Source organism: Lethenteron reissneri, chromosome 11 (assembly GCF_015708825.2).
Source record: "Lethenteron reissneri isolate LAM-NWPU_2019-01 chromosome 11, ASM1570882v1, whole genome shotgun sequence".
Lineage (NCBI taxonomy): Eukaryota > Metazoa > Chordata > Hyperoartia > Petromyzontiformes > Petromyzontidae > Lethenteron > Lethenteron reissneri.
In genome coordinates, this window is record NC_083789.1 from 5,578,442 (window position 1) to 5,598,029 (window position 19,588).

Below are 19,588 nucleotides of genomic sequence, written 5' to 3' on the forward strand. Positions count from 1 at the left end.
TAAGGGGAGAGATCATTGCATACAATGCTAGGTTTAATGTGGAAGATAGCAGCTTTCAAGAGAGGAGAGTCTAGTGTGTGTTTTTTGTATGCCAGTGGGTTGTGTTGGTTGTGGAGAGGTTTTGTGATTGGTTGGGTTTCTGAGGGATTAAGAAATATGGAACCAGTAGGCAGTGCACGACTGACTACATGTAAGCTTCTGCCTTTGGATGAGTAAGCATGAGCATTCAGGACAATCTTTGTGCAGAAATTTCCAGCACTTAGGAGGATGTGCAAATAAAGGCCTTGTTCATTGCAAGCACAGGGGCAGCACAGGTTAAGGGGGTAGCGGTGAGGTATGCTTGGGCGCATACCGAATTTTTGAACTTTAAAGGTGGTTATTGGCAGAACAGCATTTTAGACATGAGGTAAGTTATGCAATCCTGTGCCTGGAATAGCAAGGACCAAGACAGATGGGAGAAAACACACGAGGACCGTGGGGCAGAATGCACTGGATAGAAACTTGGATATCAAATTGTATTGCCACAATTAGCGGTGTTGTATTGCCACAATTAGTGCACAACCACAGTACAGCAAATGAGTATTGGTATATGGGGCACTGTTGGCAGCACCCACAAGGGCAAGCTCATGGACGCTCGTTTGTGTCCTGCAGGCCGTTGACGCAGCAGGCCAGCTCACTGAGGAACGGGGAAGCATGCAAAATATGACATTGCTAGTTTAGTTCCTGCTGTGTGAATCCAAACCAGGGAGGTTCACTGGAGTTATTTGTAGGTTATTCAAAATGGCCAAGCCCAGTTATAAGCGCTACACTGGCCAACGTGAGGATTTTCCTGCCCTTATCAATTATTTAATACAATCGGCATTGGTAATCCAGATACCTTTTTTGCCGTTGGTGCAACGCATATATTGCCTTGGCCTGTCGGTTTTGGTACTGATGACTGTGCACTGCAGGGCTACTGTCCCCTAATCCATGCATCGAAAATGAACTCGAGTGAAAGGTTTGCTCTCTGGGGTTAACCGAAGAATTCTCTTGCTCTGCTGTGTTTAGGTTGATCGCTAAAATAAACACATTAAACAGCGTAGGAGTGGCATCAGTTTATTTTTATTTGACATTAAGTAAATAATCCCGTTTTCTTTTTGATGCCAAACCCTTCCAATGGACCCATTTTAGGCACTAACCTTCATGCCACCCACTGTCATAAACATGTGTGTTGCAATGAATGGCAATTTTGAATTTAATTTAAATGTGCAAAGTTTAATATATAGTGTAGTGGGTAATTGCTCATTTCACAGTGCCTCACGTTTTATAAACGTTTGCAGATGATGTATGTAGTAATTGAAGTTGTAGTAAACTGTAAGGACAATGCATTCTGCCTAACATAACATCTCCATTGTTTACATCGCCGCAGCTATGGTATGAAAAATGCACCAGTGTGATAGAGCCCAGTTACTTAAGCCTCAGGTTTGTTCGAATGATTCATTGTCTTTCGTGTTCAAGCCCACATTGATGGTCATAAGATGCACATTCCACTCAAGGGTACATTTTATTGGCAAAAATTCAGTCTGTCTTTTACACATTTAAATAGGCTACGCTAAAAGCAACCTGCATTGCTGGTGTTTGAAGGCTAAAATAAGCCTGTCATGTACAGTACCAGTGCATGGCAGAGACTTGATCCCTTGCAGTAAATGAAAGCCACTAAATGCTTCTGCGTTGGACAGTATTACGAGCGTTATGCCATTACCTAAAACATTAACTGTTATCGGATGGGCGAATGTGTACAGCCAAGCTGTGTAGGCCTAACATTTTTGTGCACCTATCAGAACATATCTGCCCTCATGAGATGGAAATGTCATGGCACTTTACTGTAGTAAACCATGAGGTTGGCATTGAAAATGAACTGGGTGTTTTAAAAATCCCAATGACAAAAAATGTATGGACATTTTTTTTGCTTTCACTTTTGTAGTGCACGTGTCTTTTGAATTTAAACCATACAAAGGAATGGCTTAATCTTTAATGCATTAATATTTGTACAGTATTCAATAATGGTTTGACATTTTTATTTGTAATTGATGAACATTAAATGTCGTCAACTTCAGATGAATACGGTAGCATACACACTTGGTCTCACTACAGCAATGGCTTGTTTGCTAAATACATACATTTTTAATCTAGGAGAGGCCTTTAGGCATTCGGAAATAATGGTGTCTTGAAACTGACGTAACCAGTGGAAACATTATATTTAAAAACAGGCTATTACAGTGGTGTTGCGGTTTTTTGACCTTTCAAGCAATGTTGCATACATTAGAACCTTTTTCTGAGAGTTAAAAAAGGAGGCAACTGCTGTTCTGAAGGAAACCGTATTTTATACTAGGCAATGAAAACAAACATTTTTGGTTGTTGAATCGTGATGTGACGTGAGCATACGAGGTTGGCACATGGTGGATTATAGGCTTTATACAAATTCCTCGAATTTCTACATTTTAAATCTTAAATTTCTAGCAGCAACATAAAAAAACATTATTCAGGTCATGTACACTGGGCATTTATTGGTGCCTGCGTCTGCTGTTCCTACACGGAGGAAGGTGCAGTAATTTGGTCGGAGGATTGTTTGGTGCTGCCGCACAATTTCATGGCCTGCATCCATGACCCGTGTCCACAGACACCCCCGCGTCGGAGCAGGAGGAGCTATTCTGCAAGAAGCTGCAGCAGTGCTGCGTCATCTTCGACTTCCTGGACTCCGTGTCAGACCTCAAGGGCAAGGAAATTAAGCGCGCTGCGCTTAACGAGCTGGTGGACTACATCACGGCAGGGCGTGGGGTGCTCACAGAGTCCGTCTACCCGGATATCATCCGCATGGTGAGTACCCATCCTGTGACCATTGGCCACCCTTTCATTGGGATGTTTGCATTCACAGAACTGATTGTATGGCCAATCTAGGAATCTGGCAATCAATTAGAACTGTGATTTTTGGAAAGAGTATTTATGGTTTTGCTCAATTGTATGCGTCTCAAGAGCCGAGTGGATATTAACATGGTGAATGTAAATGTCCTGATGCATTTAAGTTGGATACACAGGAAGACCTCGCCGAATACGGGGGTTACATTCCTGGAAAATGCTGTTTTGGGAAAAACCATCCTCGACAAATAATGGACTTTATGGGAAAAATAGAGTTGCGCGATTCGGTCTGAAATGATCACCCCCTCCCTCGTTGTTGAACTAATTCTAAATAATTTCTGCCCTTGTTATTGTAATAAAAGATGCTGAGTCACTTTCCATTTATTTAAGTTTTACCTTAACACATAACCGCTGGCTCCTTTACTTTTCCCACACCGCGGCTCTCACGTCCAACGCTCGCCCCTGACACTGTATTTCGAGCCCGACGCTCGATCCTAACACTGTTACTTGAATGTAAATGATTCGCCATCTAGGCGTCCGTATGACTGACGTTTTCAAGGAGTGGATGGCTAGATGCAGGCGGCAATGTGTGAACATTTGTGTTGTGTGTGAGCATGTTGAGTCCAGTATGTTTCATTATCACACAAGAAGCATACACAAAAAACATGTGCTAAATAAATCGTTCTCACAGTCGATTCATTCACACCCCAGAGTACCTTCCAACTGGTGCAGCACTCTCACCTCTCGCAAGCCAATCTAATAACTATCTTAGCAGTGTCAAATTGCGTATCGCTGAAACATCACTCCTGTGTTCTGGAAACGGACTTCAAAAAATAAACTGTTTTAAGGTCAAATGTGTGTGAGATTTTCCTGTACTGTTGTTACAGTATCATACCTTGGAGAAATAACCAGAAAATATCGTCTACTTGATTTTAGTGAAAAAGTAATGTACTAACATTTGTCTGACCAAGTTTGTGTAGTCATTTCTGCTCTTAAATGCAGGCAGTGGCCATCCAATGAATTAAAATAGAGTACTTGATGTTCCCATGGTCACTTTGTAAATATAAAAATACAATAAATATTTTGCACAGTGAGTGATGTTCACCAATTGAAAGCTATGTACGCTTCAATTCTGTTGGCATGACGTCCTTGGTTATAAACAGTATTTATGTTGTGTTTATTACAAATTAACTTGTACAAAGAAAATATTCATGGTCTTGTAATGGAAGTAAAGTCGTGATGAGTGCGTGAATTTGCGTTATAAAATATTTCAGAGGCAGATGTCCTCCATGGTTCATCCCACGATGCAATGAGAGGCTCATTATTGATTTGCTCTGAAAGCTCCAGGGAGGTCAAGAAGGGGTCAGAATTTGAAAGGCGTATTGCAAGCTTTCGGTGGAATGGGTCACATTACACATTCCGTAAAAAAAAACACAAATAACTTACAGCAACGTAATCGAGCAGTAACTTTAGATTTTGCATTGTACAAGGCACTGTGGTCGCTGTTTATGTAATGGCAGGCATTGAATGGGAAACGAGAGATTTAGAGCTGCTGTTTGCTCTTGGCAGAGGCTCAAAATTCTGGCACTGCGGCAGAGCCTGTAGCCAAATTGTGGCGTCCATCGTTGAGCTGCCTGTTGTCCTAAAGTGTTGTTGTCGTGCTTGCTGTGTGAGTTTTATTCTCTGCCACACAATAGCGAGTAAAGTGTGGCGGCCCTGTGTTGGAGCACCCAAGACAAGCGAGTCCGCTGGAGTTAATTAAGATTTCGATAGCTTTGACCATGCTGTTCCCAGTAAATCTTTTGCTAAACCATGACCCCTACACTCTGGGAGACTAGAACCGTCTGGTTTTGCTCCACACCGTGTTGTTGCAATTGGATCCTTGATTGAATTACAAGTTCCGTTCTTGCCTCTGAACACTGCATATTTATTAAATGAAAGTTTCAGTATTGCGTGCAAGCGCAGTTCACTGTGCATTTAGGTGTCCCAGAAGCTTGCCACATTCCAGATAACATGTGGTGTAAGTACATTAGCCCTGAGGATAACATAACATTATTGTGTGCGTTTGCGTGCATCAATTTTTTTTTTATGTTTATGACCGCGAGCCTTTGCATTCGAGTTGGTACGATCTTTGCAAGGTCACGCTGCCATGCAGAAAAAGCACCATTGAGTATTCATGTTATGTAAGAGTTCCTATGTACGATTCTTAGGGTTCAATGGTTTGCCTGTTGGATATTTGTAATCGTTATTAGAGAGTGCCAGAGTCCAGCAATGGTGAAATCCATAAGTGGTCCAATTGGTGCCCAGTAATTGGTAGCACCCCCTGCTGCGTGAGCTTTCCAGCCAAGTGGTTAGGTTTGGGGGGTTTGTTTGACCATACCTCACCATGCTGATTGGTGCGGGTTGGTTAAGATACCAAACCAACAGGGGAATGTAAATGTGACACAACATGACCATGATCACATAGGCAGCTCGACCAATTACAGCAATACTTTATTCATAAATTTCACACAAAACAACCACCATAGTTATTCACTAACAGACCACAACTGCAACTACAGTCTAGCATAGTAACAACCAATGCAATCTCAACAGCAACAAGCTACTAAAATAATAATTCCTTTGGCGGCTAACTTCTGCAGTACCACTTCTGTAGGGCTGTAACTATATATTTCACGAAAATAATACTACTGGCACAACTACTACATATATTTACTATAGCAACTACAGTCCACAGCAGCATAATATCACAATACCTACAGCAATTGTCAAGTACAGTAGCAACCTATACCACAACCTACTATTACAGCACACGGACGAAAGTTCATGAAAGCAATAATAGCAAAATCTTAACCACCACAGCAACCATCCATAATCGTAGTTCACTTCAAGAATAGTTACTGCAGTCACTACTCTGGCAATGCTGAAACTATAGTTCAGTAATGATGACAATATTCACAGCCACTTGGACAGTTTACCAATGCAATATCAACGCCTATAGCAACCAACCCACCCACACAGTCGGGCAGGGAGATAAACAACATACCATTGCATCTACAAAAGTAAATTTTCAATAAATGTACATTACCTGCAATTACACATGGATTTGAAATATGCACGATGATAAATAAAATGGAATGAAAACTGAAAAACTTGCAAACAAGAATGGAGGTGCCTGCTTGGAATTATTCAGAGAAACAAAGATGAACTCATGGATCAAGGAACAATCAGACGTAATATTGATTGTTAAGGACAATGAGTGGTTGTTGGAAAGGAAACTTGACAGAAAAGTAGTCAAAGGAGAGAACAAGCCTGAGAGAACAACTGCCACAGAGATGGGAGTGAAAAGATCTCCTTGTGCAGGAGTCAAATGGGTTGTGGCAACTCAAGACCAGGAGAGTTGGTGACAGTGAATAAGAGGCCTTCATACTGTAGTTGATCAATTATGGCATGAAGGTTTAGAGAGTGTCAAAATGTCTACTTATGCCTCGCATTATAATGGTGTGAACTTGGTCAATGACTGCATGGAATTAAGTGAAAGTTGCCCTCAAAATCGTTCTGGGCTTAGAGCGAAGATTTGTTTCTGGGAAAGTTCACACACAAACCACGGGCTAATGTGAAATGTGGCAGTTGAATTTGCAACAATGATTATCAGGCCAGACACCCAAGGCGAAAGCAAAATGCCGGAAGCGTGCCAAGAGCAGTGCATATTGAGATAACGAGTTTGTTACGCTGCGAGAACGACCTGCTGCTGACCACACCTCGCCCACATATGCCTAGCTCACACGTGGTGGCTGCCTACGTTGAAGCCACAGTTTACTCAAGTGTATTTTCCCTTCTCGTTTTTGTTGTGCATTTGTTGAGGGGGGGGGGCGCGAAAACATTTTCATTTTAAAAGGGTGACTGATGCCTCTCTGAATGTAATGGTTTTGGGATTGTTAAAGGGTACAAATGCTTTGATGTTTTCGGATCACTTAGTGTACATTTTACAGGTAAAAATTTAGTGTGTCGTTATTCTCCAAAGAATGTTTAAAAATGTAATCAACAGAACTTTAATTATGTTGCCCCAACCACTTGTTTACCATTAGAAAAGCTAGTAATCAGCATTGACTTTATTGGTATATATTTTGTACAAGAAAGCTTTTTTCTTGTTTTGCTTAGCAGTGCTGTTTTACAAACCTACAGCAAGAAAATCCCCTGCTTAAATATTGATTTGATGGCTTTTTCTGCCAGTAACAGATGGCCTGCTGTTGCATGCCTGTGTACTATTAAATGGACGCTTGGAAAGAAGCTTTCCAAGTGTATGCAGAGCATAGCGTACTTTCAAAATTCAGCAAGAGGAGACTTTAATTCCCTATGTCAAGCCAAATCGTGTTTTTAGTTTTCCACCAGATGTTAACATTTATAGTGAACATATTAAACAAAGAAATGAAATACTTGTACTTTGGCACACATTCATTACTCAATTGCAGATAATCAGGTCCTGTTACGTACTTGGCCCATGAAGCCACTCATTTTAGCCCATGTGGCTAATTTGTTTTCATGTTGGGACCATGCTTTTTTTAGTAAAAAAAAAAATTACTGAGTAAAAAAAACAACTTGGCCATATTTGGCCACAAGGACAAAGTAAATGGTTTGCAATGTCATCTGCCATATTAAAGCAAAGGGAAAAATGGTTTAACACTAGGGATGTAACAATTCATGGATTGACATTGATTTTATACTTGCGATAGTGTGTAAAATTGTGCATGTAAAAATGATTATTTGAATTAATATTTTTTTCTTCTATGGGCTAATGGTTGTATTCAACAAGACAGTACAATCAAAGCAGACGTACAAATGAGATGCGCAATGTAAATAAGTCAGGCAATATACATATACAATCAAGACAAAACAAACAATCGACTCCTTTAAAGTCTTTCACCACATTGTGATAACTCATTGAAACATTGTAAATGGGTGATGGCAGCTTGCATCCTGATGTGCCTATTTAACACACTGTAGGTCAGCTATGGTGACGCGTGACATTTAAACTTGTGCAGTCACTATGGTGGCTGCTATCTCGTACCCATTATGCCATATTCTGTACACACGGGAATCTGTACTGCACTGCGCTCTTGTGTATGAATTAATGCCGGGCTTAAGCGAAGCAGAAACCAACCTAGCTCCCCTAAATCAGCAGTTGTGAATTAAAGCAATAAAGCAGTTTTTCATGACAATTTTTACTAGTTGCTTTGGTGGCCCTCTCAGAATAGCCACAGTCAAACAATGCGCTAATTGAACGGCACTGAGAAGGCAAGGCTCATTGCTCTTTGCTATCCCATTTTCACACTTTTGTAATGTAGGTCATCAAGGGAAGGTGCCTAACCTTAAATTGTAAAAAAACATTGCATATATGTAGTTGCTGTGTCAACAAAGCTGCATAAGTTAATGGTGTAATTAAAATGAGGAATGGTAGTAAAATATCTTGAAGCTTATTGTCATACATTTTTATAACATGTGCTTGCTTGCATATTTGATTCATGTTCTTTGAATAGGACTGCGGGGCCTGGTGCAGTTAGTGTTGTACGGCGAAGCAGATAACTTTGCTGAGTATATTCTCCTGTGTTTTTGGGATGCTGCGGTTCGTGTCACCTTGCCGATGCAGTCTGTCAGCCTCTTCACCACACAATTTGTCATGCTTAGGCAATGATCCAATTTAGGCAAGCCATTTTTTTATCCATTCTTGGGCATCAATTGCCTCTGCTTTGCATAACCTCTCAAAGAGAGGTCTTGGTGTCATTTGATCATACAGCCGGTGTGCGGTAATGCAAGTGAACTGATGTGTATAAAGGTGACATTCAAAGTTGAAGACAGCTGGAAACTCTCGCTGGGGGTTTGCCCCATTTAGGGCACGTTTTATTTCCTGTGAGGACATTTGAGCAAAAGCTGGATTTCCTTGAGAAGATGCACATTGGTGGAAAAAAATATTTTCACTTTTAGGGCATCTATTTTCTGACAAAAATCCATACCTTTTATTGTAATGCCCAAATTTCGATTACAAGGTTTTGAACAATATAAAATAATTAAAAAATTCAATGACGGGCTTTAAATTATTTATTTTCTTTTTATTGTGGTTGTGCACATGCACACCTAAAATAACATTCCTCTTGCTGCCTTCATCCAATGAGATTTAAATTTGGGCAGATAAGCAATGGTTGGAATCCATAAAATATGCACCTTTTCATTTAATGAATTGTTTACAACTTGCTTGGTGAGTTGTACAACTTGTTTGGACAGCACACTTACCCTGATCAATGCAGATGGGACAATTTTTTTTATTTTCACAAGGGCACTTTAAACAGAGACCATGTTTGCTACTCACCTAGACTGGAGATGGTTAAGATTTAAGTTGCTCGGGTTTTACATTTATAATTATATACACTTCTTGTTAATTCAGGAAAGTGATTAGCATCAGGTTATTCTCATAATGCATTGTACATGAGGTCATTGTCAGCCTTTTTGTGGAAGTGCGTCTTCATATTTATATTCTCTAAATTACTTCCCATGCTCAATGAGACTGGGCAAAAGTGTAAAAGGTAGTTTTGCACCTGGCTAATTATAGGTTACTGCCCAATATTTACTTGTCTGCTCATTCCATCTTTCCTGCTTATGTCTTTAACATAATGACCCCATCCTGGCAGGAGTTGTTTCCTCTCACCTCTCTTCGTCTAATTTTTACAACTGGATGAGAGCTCCATCGGGCATAAGGTTATAAATGAGGCTTAATTCCAAAGCAAACGGAGTGAATTTTGGATTAATATTTGATAGATGTAATTCAACTTTTTAATTGGAAAATGATAACAATCATTCTTAATCTCACGAACGCAGATGGTCAGGCTGATGTTAGAGATGTAATTACTGTCTTAATGACATGATCCCATCAGGCTCCTTCCTTTCTGTGTTTCATTTATCTGGGCCCAAACGGCACTTTGATTCCACAGTGCCACAGTGACTTATGTTGTTAGAACAACTCTATGGCAGCAAAGTCAAATTAAATATATGCACCATTGTTTGTGAGAACGAACCCAATTAAACTCTGAGTTTTTTTACTCCACTTTTTAATTATGGCAAACCAGCTGTCTCATCCCAGAGTCACAGTTCTAAGTGTGTCATTAAAGTACATGCTGCAGGAACAAAGCATTGTCCAAAGATGCCTCATACATTCACATAAACTGGTTCTGATGATGTATACAAACCAAGACTAAACCCACATTGCTGTGTGCTTGCATATGTGTGTATTTGTACATAGAGCCATGGTTGCTACCCATTTCCTTACTTTTTTTTTGGTTTGTCCTTTTAAGGTAAGACTTTCACTCTTCGAATGTAAAACGGTTCAAACACTGGCACAAGTTATGGTCAGCAGCTCTGATAGAAGTCATTGAAGTGGATGCAGGAGATTTTCAGCATGGCCTGTGCAGATGTTTTGAATAAGTTTAAAAAAAAAACATTTTTATGACCATGCGAATAAATAAAAATGGACACGCCTCGACAATGTCGCATTTTGAGCTTTTCAAATGGCCTACAATGAGACTGCCACGTCCTTTTTTTGGTAAATATAACCGACGTTTCCTTTATAGTGACTCCTACTTTTTTTTGATGCACTTATGCAATTTAATTGTGTGAGGGAAGAGTAATGCCTTTATGAAGAAGTTACTGCATGCTGGCCAATGTGAGAAACATAACTGCTTTCATCCAATTCATTTTTTTTATTGTCATTTGTTGAAGCAAATGGAATCATGGTCACTGTAAAATAGTGTACTTTATGCTTTTGGAAAGCTATAGAAATAAGTATTACTTTAAATGTGGTAATAGGAAACATGGATTTGGATCCTGTCAAACTGTTGTCCTACTTTTGTTTTTGATCTCTCAGTCTGTAACAGGCAAGTGCCATTACTCGGCAATCTGAAATCAAACCAACCAACCTGGTCAAAGTTATCCTAATTGGTGAAAAGACCAACTACATGGCTCTCCAGCTACTTAGAATGCCCCGAAGTGCTCGGATGATGGGTGTTTTTTCCTCTATTCCAATGCATGTGCAGGTTTTTTGTAATAATGACGGTGATTGAGGTTCATAGCTTTTCTTTCAGAATCACTGCCCTGCGATTATCCGTAATTTCAAAATGGAATTATAAGCATTCCTTCTTTCGTTACTGGAAATGGTTCAATACATTCCTGATTTGCCAACGAGTGTCTCTTTGCATATGGCTCTGTGACTCTGGGGTGAAATGTCCCTCCATCACATCAAGTCTGAGTCTGCTGTTGAAAAAAGTATCCGTGTGTCTACTCCAGGTGGCGTACAACATCTTCAGAACCCTGCCGCCAAGTGAGAATCCAGAGTTTGACCCGGAGGAGGATGAACCTACACTGGAGGCGTCCTGGCCTCACTTGCAGGTCCAAGTCACCCCCCACCACCCTGTGAACTCCCCCCCCCCCCCCCCCATTTATTTGCATACTTGACAGTGACATATCCTGAAAGGCACTCGGATGCTGCTTTTTTAATCCAGTTGTCAACATGTAAGTCGCCTAGTGTAACACTGGAATTCCAGCTTTAGGCTTGATTAGACAACTGTTGTGTCGGGGTGTTTCATCGTGGTATCATGCACGTTTGAATGTCATACCTTGTGGTAGAGTCCATTTGAGAATTTGCAGCACAGTACAGATACAGTGTCCATCATGGGACCTCCTTTGCCAGTACCAAAATATAAGACTAGGTTTTTCCCTTTTTTCACCAAACTAAAACCTTTTTCAAGGAATCATGTCTGCATTAACCACAATACTTGTGGTCAGAATTCAAACAAAAAACATACTCTGATAATATATGCATTGTCTTTCAAACGGATTTCTTTTGAGCCTAGTCCCAAACGGTGTTAGACCAGAGGAGGTGTTAGACCAGAGGACGCCTTTTCAGATACAGTAAATCATAAATTGAGTTATTTTGTTTGTGTTAAATTACACGAAATTATAAATGAGTGTGTTTGCCCTATGTATTTGCGTTCAAGGGGACTGAATTGTGCCTTTTCCATCGCTTTCTCACACTCCTGCAATGTTTTTGTCTCCTATGAACCTCTCCTTAGATCGTCTATGAATTTTTTCTAAGGTTTTTGGAACAGCAGGAATTCCAACCCAGCATTGCCAAGAAATACATAGACCAGAAGTTTGTACTGCAGGTGAGTGTTATTGCTGAGTGAGGGCCTGCAATCGCCTTGTCTTTCACACCTTGTTGGCAGTTACATGGCAGATGAGTTTTTTTAATATATAATTTTCAGACAACTGCTGAAATTACCATCATCGGGTTATAGGGACTGCTTGTGTAGAAATCCCGCAAAAAATGTTCACCATTGAAAGACTGATATTTTTACACCCTCCCCAAGAGTAATAGGTGTGACATAATTAGGCTGTAGTGATAAAAATGAGGTCATGACATCCTCTGCCACACAAGATCGTAGGCATACAGTTGCTGTTTTCCCACTGTTACAGTTGAATCTGGGTTCTTTCCTGTATGATGCATGAAGCAGCTCAATGCGCAGCAAACTGCAGGCTCCTGTTTTCAGATTTTTAACTGCGGTAGACTGGGCACATTGAATTTTTATAAAAACAAATTGTGTGGGGTGCACCGAAAGTGTTGGCATCCATGGTTGTGGCTTTCTTAAAATAACAGCATTGGCCTGTCGAGTGATAGATGGCGAGGCGTTGGAGACGCGCTCTTGTGGAGATGGTAATGGGCCGTGTTGCTGGGCACAATTATGCTGGCCGCTTGCCATGTTGGATCAGTATTTTTTTTTTAAGTTGAGCTTTTATTGCAAACGATATGTTTTTGTTGCCCCCCCCCCCCAGATGTTTCAGTGTATCATAGGCGCGTGATAAAAAATAATTGGGTTAAATGTACCCCATTATACGCTGCGCACTGGGTGGTGTCAGTAATGAAAGGCCTCATGTGAGAAGCACAATTGTCCATTTAAGATGTTTCCATAAAACATGGAAGTGGCAGGTTAAAAGGTCCTTCAAATCTCACATTGAAAAACAAAATAGCTTTTATTTTTAAGGGTTCCAAATTTATCTCCTGTGCACTTATGCTGTAAAGCTACAACATTTTAAGCAGACGACTATTTAAATGCATCTTTTGATCATTTGAAACATCCAATGAGGTTATAGTTTAATTAAAAACAACGGCAAAGCTTACAATTCCAAATAATGCACTGCGTTTTATTACTTTGCATGTAACCTGGTACTTCACTATGTTAGCTATTCACTCTGTTTGATTCTGCATCTACCTGCTCGTCATCCTTGAGAACAGCTGCACCGCTTTCAGCATTCATACTGCAGCTTAAACAAAGATTGCAATCCTGCACTCTCTCAATCAGATCCTCTCTCCATGCCTGACAACACATTACACCGCATACACATGTAATTTATATCAACAGTGGTTACTTCCATTGGACATCTTCACTTTTTAATTATATCCACCTACCTCATACAGTGTTGTCATACCTGCTAATTTGGAAGATGGTAAAAAAATGTATTTTTTTTATCCATCTGCCATACATCAGTGACAGAGAAAATGCATCCTTGGTTGTAGTAAACTGTTTGCTTGGGCTCTTCCGGCAGTTGCTGGAGCTGTTTGACAGTGAGGACCCGCGTGAGCGGGATTTCCTCAAGACGGTCCTGCACAGGATCTATGGAAAGTTTTTGGGCCTTCGGGCCTTCATCCGCAAGCAGATCAACAACATTTTCTTACGGTGAGCGGTCTGCCCGAGGTGAACATTAATTGTAAAACTAGGGGTTATAGCATTTGGGTTTAGCTGAAAACATGGCTTATCTAAGTACGATAATAAAAGTGAAGCGCAAGTACTGTAAACATGATGTTCTCTGTACAGTGAGGTTGACAATGATGAATGCATTTCCACATTGTTATCTTACCCTTGGCACTTTGTGGAGGTGTGGATTTAATTTTGAGATTCCAACGTATTTTAGCATACCAATGGCAGCACAAAAACTTTGTGTAGTGTGCCAAGGGATTAAACTTGTCGATAATCATGAGCGATGTGTACATTCCATAGGTACATATATGAAACGGAGCGGTTCAATGGCGTGGGAGAAATGCTGGAGATTTTGGGAAGGTGAGAGCAGGGCAGCCCTGCCTGCGTGAGGCACCGGCTGTGTCGATGTAAACATGTCTGTAAAATTTGTGTTTTTGTTTTAAATTACGGTCCCTGCTGCATTGCTTCACCACATAAGCATTGCATTACTATCGACCGCAAGAACAAACCAGCCTCAAGCCAGCGTTGTTTGCTTCGACTAAAAATGAGAAAGTTATGAGAACACAGCACTTTTCCCTTGTTTTACTAATAATCTTGTCATATATTTTAGCAATTAGAGACTTGTATGCTTTAAATTATTATTACCAAAAAATTAGTACATATAGGATGGCTGGGAATATGAAACACTCGTGACGACAAAACGTGGGCACGCCCAGTAAGACATTTAGATTACAGCAATGAGATCAACATTCTGAAATTACCCCAGCATCGTTGAGAGGCTTAAGTATCCAGAGAGCCCGTCGAGGGGGAAGGAGGGGGGGAATGAGGTGAACCGTTATGTAAACAGCTTAAAGCGTACATGGAGCTGACATTTACGTTGCTTTTTTGCTTGTTTGCCGCCCCTCCTCCGCTCCCCCCCCCATGGCGATGTCTTTGCAGCATAATCAATGGATTTGCTCTGCCGCTTAAGGCCGAGCACAAGCAGTTTCTGGTGCGGGTCCTTCTCCCACTACACACCGCCAGGGGCCTCTCCCTCTTCCATGCCCAGGTGGGGCCATCAATGTCAAGGCCGTTTGCACAAGGGCCTATTTGTCAGAGATACACCGCATGTAATTTTGTTCTCTCCTGCTCATAAATATCACCTTGGTGTGCCTAGTTCTGGCTGTTTGTTGATTTTTTTTGTTCTTCTATAGTTGGCGTACTGCGTGGTGCAGTTTTTGGAGAAAGATGCCACCCTCACCGAGATTGTAAGTCTTGAGGTTTGATGGATTGACTTCTGATGAAATGGTGCATTAAAATAGAAATTTTTTAATGTGTATTATTTAGTCAATTGGTTAATGGGTGATGTCTTTCAGGTTGTGAGGGGACTGTTGAAGTACTGGCCAAAGACCTGCAGCCAGAAGGAGGTTTGTACCACTTGTTTTTTTTTGGAACACCAGTCATTGTTATTACAGTATAAACTGTGCATCAGGTAAAGCTCTTGCAGGTGGTAATTTTAAAACCGTTCCATTATTACTTGGTGACGTTTTATAATGGCACATCAGACCATGTTAAAACATTGTAACCTTGTATTTATAGTTTTTTCAGAAACAGAAAGAAGAGTGCATGGATTAGAGAACATAATTCTATCTTGATTTTCTTCTAACATAAGAAAAGTAAGTTGGATTGAGCAGGCCACGTCGATAAGAAGGGATGATGGCCGGTGGTTGAGAATAATGACAGAGGGGTATCCAAGGAATGAGAAGCGTTTGAGAGGATGTCCCCTGAGGATATGGGGAGTGATGAAATTGGCTAGTGTGCATGTGTTATGTGGAATTCTACATCGCAAGATTGAGAGATGGCAGTAGCTTAGGGTGGCCTTTATCCATCAGTAGATTATCCATGGCCAGGTGGTGGGCAACCAAAATAACAAGAAGAGCCATTTTTTTTTATTCGGTAAAAAACTATTTCTTGAGCCGCAATGCATGTGAATATGAGACAGTCCTTAATAAATAACGTCACGAAGTTGTCCTTAAAGAGCTGCATGCGCCTCTGGAGATGCAGGTTGCCAATCCCTGACCATGGCTGATGATTACAGAAAAACATTTTGATTGTTTAGTTGAAAGGTCCCCGTGAATACATTTTTCGATGTGGTCATTGTTGGTGTGATGTGTTGCACACAGTGCCTCATCATCGTGTAACCCCCCCCCCACCCTGTTTCCCACAGGTGATGTTTCTGGGCGAGGTGGAGGAGGTCCTGGACGTTATTGAGCCGACGCAGTTCGTGAAGATCCAGGAGCCGCTTTTCAAGCAGATATCTCGCTGTGTGGCTAGCCCACATTTCCAAGTAATTATTGAAGTTAAAATTCTTCCCATTAAAGAGCCTTTTCTTCCAACATGATTGACTGTGCTTTGTGCTTACAGGAAAACAAACGCACTATTAGAAACCTTATCAGTCGCCTACAGCAAAGCATCTTCGTGGTGGCAATCGATACTTAAAATCTCATTGTAATGTGGTTAACAGCTGTAACATAGATAATGTAGCATTGCACTGGCACTTGAATTTGCTTGGTGGCATAACATTAATGCTCTGCTCAGAATTTCAAAATACATTTTATAACATGACTATTTTTTTTACTTTTATCATCGATTCTCCATAATTAAAACAGCATTCAGCCACATTGGTGTGGCTCATTGCACAATTAATTTCACAGCGTGTATTTTTTATGATTTCTTTTGAGCCTGTTAACTTGTCCCTAGTGCAGTGTGAAATTGTGTTTTTATATAAGGCCCTGCTTCGACTGGTCTCCCACGTAACGTCCATTCTCGCGTGATTGTGCTTTTTTAGGTGGCGGAGCGCGCCCTTTACTACTGGAACAACGAGTACATCCTGAGTCTCATCGAGGAGAACTCCAACGTCATCCTTCCCATCATGTTTGGCAACCTGTACAAGATGTCCAAAGAGCACTGGAACCAGTTGAGTGCTACCGTGCTCGCAGAATGCGTGGGTGTGTGTTGCTTGGACAAGGGAAAAGTTATTTTTCTTCCCGAAATACTCTTGGGACCGTGTTGGCAGGAATTAAAATATAGTATGGCAGGAGGTCAGTTGTTGATGTTCGAGTTGGCTATTGTCTTGCTTTCAATGTGTATTGTTGTGCCTCCACTCGAAACAAGGTGGACGCTTCAATGTGTTTCCACCCTCGCCAACCTGTGTTGCATGCAGGACGATCTTAGGTTTGATTTTCAACGTGATGAAGACTATGATGGACATGAACTGCGAACTGTTTGGCGAACTGACGGCGTCCTACAACAACGAGCGGCAGCGGTGCGTGCTCCCTAATGCTGATCGCGGGATGGATGGATACGTTAAAGACTGAAGCTAGTGCGTCCTAATGTTGGTCACATTAAAACCTATAGGCAAGAAATGTGCACCTATCAAAACTTTTCATGGGCTGGAGTTTTCTGTAGTTAATAGGTGGAGGGAGAGGGTCTTTCTTTTTTTAAATGAATGTACTTATCCATGTTGTAATTACAAGTGCAGGCATATGTAGTGCCAAATAAAATAATGATTTGTTATTTATGGAATTTACCCTAAAGTTGATTTCCTACTTTTAACAAAATGTTACACTTCCAATAGTTTTGTTGAACTGTGTTTTCACAAACTGCACTGCACATAGCTGTTGCAGTACAATAGATTTTTTTATAGCGATGTTCTAAAGCTTAAGTTGTTGCCATTTTGAAGGTCCACCTGGAAGCTAATATTCAATACTGTGGAGGGTTCTGATAATCAAGCAGTGCTTTGCTTCCTCAGGCTACTCAAACACATTTGCCACAAGACATTCTGATTTAATTTTAGCCTCAAAATAGGTGCAAAATACCTTTCAAACTTTTTTCCCTAATTTTTGCAAAACTTTACTTTTTACATACAAACAGAAGTCCACCATGTACGGTAACATTCTGTTAAAACCAATTGTTTGTGCTTGTAATAGTGAAAAGAAAAAGGAAGAGGAGAGGGAGGAGTTGTGGAAGAAGTTGGAGGATCTTGAACTGAAGAATTCTCAAAACAATATCCTGGTCAAGTAATGGTTTGTTATTTTTCATGCAAATTTCCGTGATTTAGTTTCAGCTGAAATACATTTGCAGAATTCTCTCTTGTGTGAAGCAGTCGACTATTAAAGCCTCTTAAAAGTTTCAAGAGGAAGTGAAGATGTTGACCGTGAATGATGTCAAATACTGAAGAATATTCTCTTCTCAGCTTTAAAGACAGCAGTATAAAGCCGCACATGTTCAACGCAGACAAGGAGCAGCATCACCAAACAGAGAAGACTACTGCAAATCACCACTCCTAACGGTAGCAACGATAATATTGGTTTACATTTAATCTTTTAAAAAAGTTCAAACAAATATAAACAACCTAAAACAGAAAATGAAGGAATCTTGCTAAAAATGTTTCTGAGAAACCCATGTAAAAAAAACCCTGAACGCAGTAACCATCTGTTTCAAAAGAAGCCGCCACCATGTTTTACGTTTACAGGATTCATGGGACTTGTGCTTGCAAATGCGTTTGCCGTGTGGACTAAGGAATCGAGCAAAACTTTTACAAAATGCGCGTGTCGCTGTAGAGTCACAAGCCTCTACGTGTTCGCTACTGGGGCAATTCTTCAAATGGACACAGATATATATAAAATAAGATTATACACACAAAAGCTACAACTACTGCATTGACACAATTTGTGGAGCGCGTGAATGTTGCTCGTATGTGCGTGGACCCCTGAAACGATGGTGACTACTGCTTATGTATATGTTACAGAGGTTACAAATGAAACCCAGTTGAGATATGTTTGAGAGATGATTCGAATACAATATATAAATATATAAAATTATGTTTTGAGCACTGAGGATCTTAAGTGACCGGAGTTTTGAATCATTCCGTGGGTGTTCTGTAAGTTCTGCTAATGCATCGTCCGTCTGCTGTACTAATTAAACGTTAGGGCTTATAAAGCCAGTGAGCAGTATTTAACACACAGTAGTAACAAATTTAAACCTTAAAGTGCGCTTTTTCTCCGAGTACAATCATAGGCGTGAAATGTGTGGGATGGAGCGCGTTGTTGGCCACCCTCTAGATCTATTAACTATTAATATTATTACTAATGAATGTAAAAAAAGAGCTTGTGTGTGTGCACAGTGATCACTGTTAAGGTATTTCTATATTACCTAATGAAATTGCATACTTCAGCCAGATGACATTGTATATTATAATAAACACTGTAGTTTTTGTTTATAGGCATTTTAAAATGTATAATGCTCATGCTCCTTTTTTCTGTTGCAGTTTGAAGGTGCGTTATTTGTTTTTATTTAGTTTCCATTTAATTAAATTAACAACTTTTTGGTTAACTTAAAGCACGGTGACTCGGCTTATTTTTTGGCAGCTTTTGAGTATGCTTTACTCCCAAGTTGCTGACGTCACGGATAGGTTTATTTATTTTGAGATGTATGTTTATGGCAAAGCGAATTAAGGAATGTTTGAGCTGAAGTGAAGACACTTTGTTAACGCACTGACTAACCAGGGGTTCCTGTGCTTCTGTTTGTATGGCAACCGGGTTATAATTGAACATTTCTCAAATCTCCGTCACGATAAAAGATTCAACACCACCACGGTTTGTGTCCCAGTGTTATTTATTTCCAGCGGTTATGAGGATAGGAAGTACCTTGCCAACTCATGAGGTCCAAGCTTATCTAATTTCGTCAAATTTGCAATAATTGTTTTTTTACCATCTCTGGTTTCCTCATGAAGGGCCCCTTGTTTTAACCACTATGTACACAACCCCTCAACAAACCCTCAACCAAGTAAGTTGATCAATTTGTTATCAAGTCGACCTTGAGCCATCTCACATAATCTGATCACAGATGTCCCA

At 40.5% G+C, this 19,588-nt stretch overlaps 1 protein-coding gene across 3 annotated transcripts in view; it reads left to right on the forward strand.

Annotated features, from left to right (window-relative positions):
* Positions 1–19,325, forward strand: part of LOC133341327 (serine/threonine-protein phosphatase 2A 56 kDa regulatory subunit alpha isoform-like) — a 22,193-nt gene extending 2,868 nt beyond the window's left edge. The window contains exons 2-13 of one of the 3 annotated variants that reach the window (XM_061549863.1): positions 2,660–2,856; positions 11,227–11,328; positions 12,012–12,104; positions 13,543–13,673; positions 13,995–14,054; positions 14,634–14,742; positions 14,888–14,941; positions 15,050–15,100; positions 15,901–16,020; positions 16,522–16,649; positions 16,897–17,090; positions 17,663–19,325. In XM_061549863.1, coding sequence (XP_061405847.1) covers positions 2,660–2,856; positions 11,227–11,328; positions 12,012–12,104; positions 13,543–13,673; positions 13,995–14,054; positions 14,634–14,742; positions 14,888–14,941; positions 15,050–15,100; positions 15,901–16,020; positions 16,522–16,649; positions 16,897–17,050 — 1,199 coding nt within the window. In that variant the 3' untranslated portion in view covers positions 17,051–17,090; positions 17,663–19,325. The remainder of the gene's footprint in view (positions 1–2,659; positions 2,857–11,226; positions 11,329–12,011; positions 12,105–13,542; positions 13,674–13,994; positions 14,055–14,633; positions 14,743–14,887; positions 14,942–15,049; positions 15,101–15,900; positions 16,021–16,521; positions 16,650–16,896; positions 17,091–17,662) is intronic. The other 2 variants (XM_061549864.1, XM_061549862.1) reach the window with 2 other exon arrangements.
* The last annotated feature ends 263 nt before the right edge of the window (positions 19,326–19,588 follow it).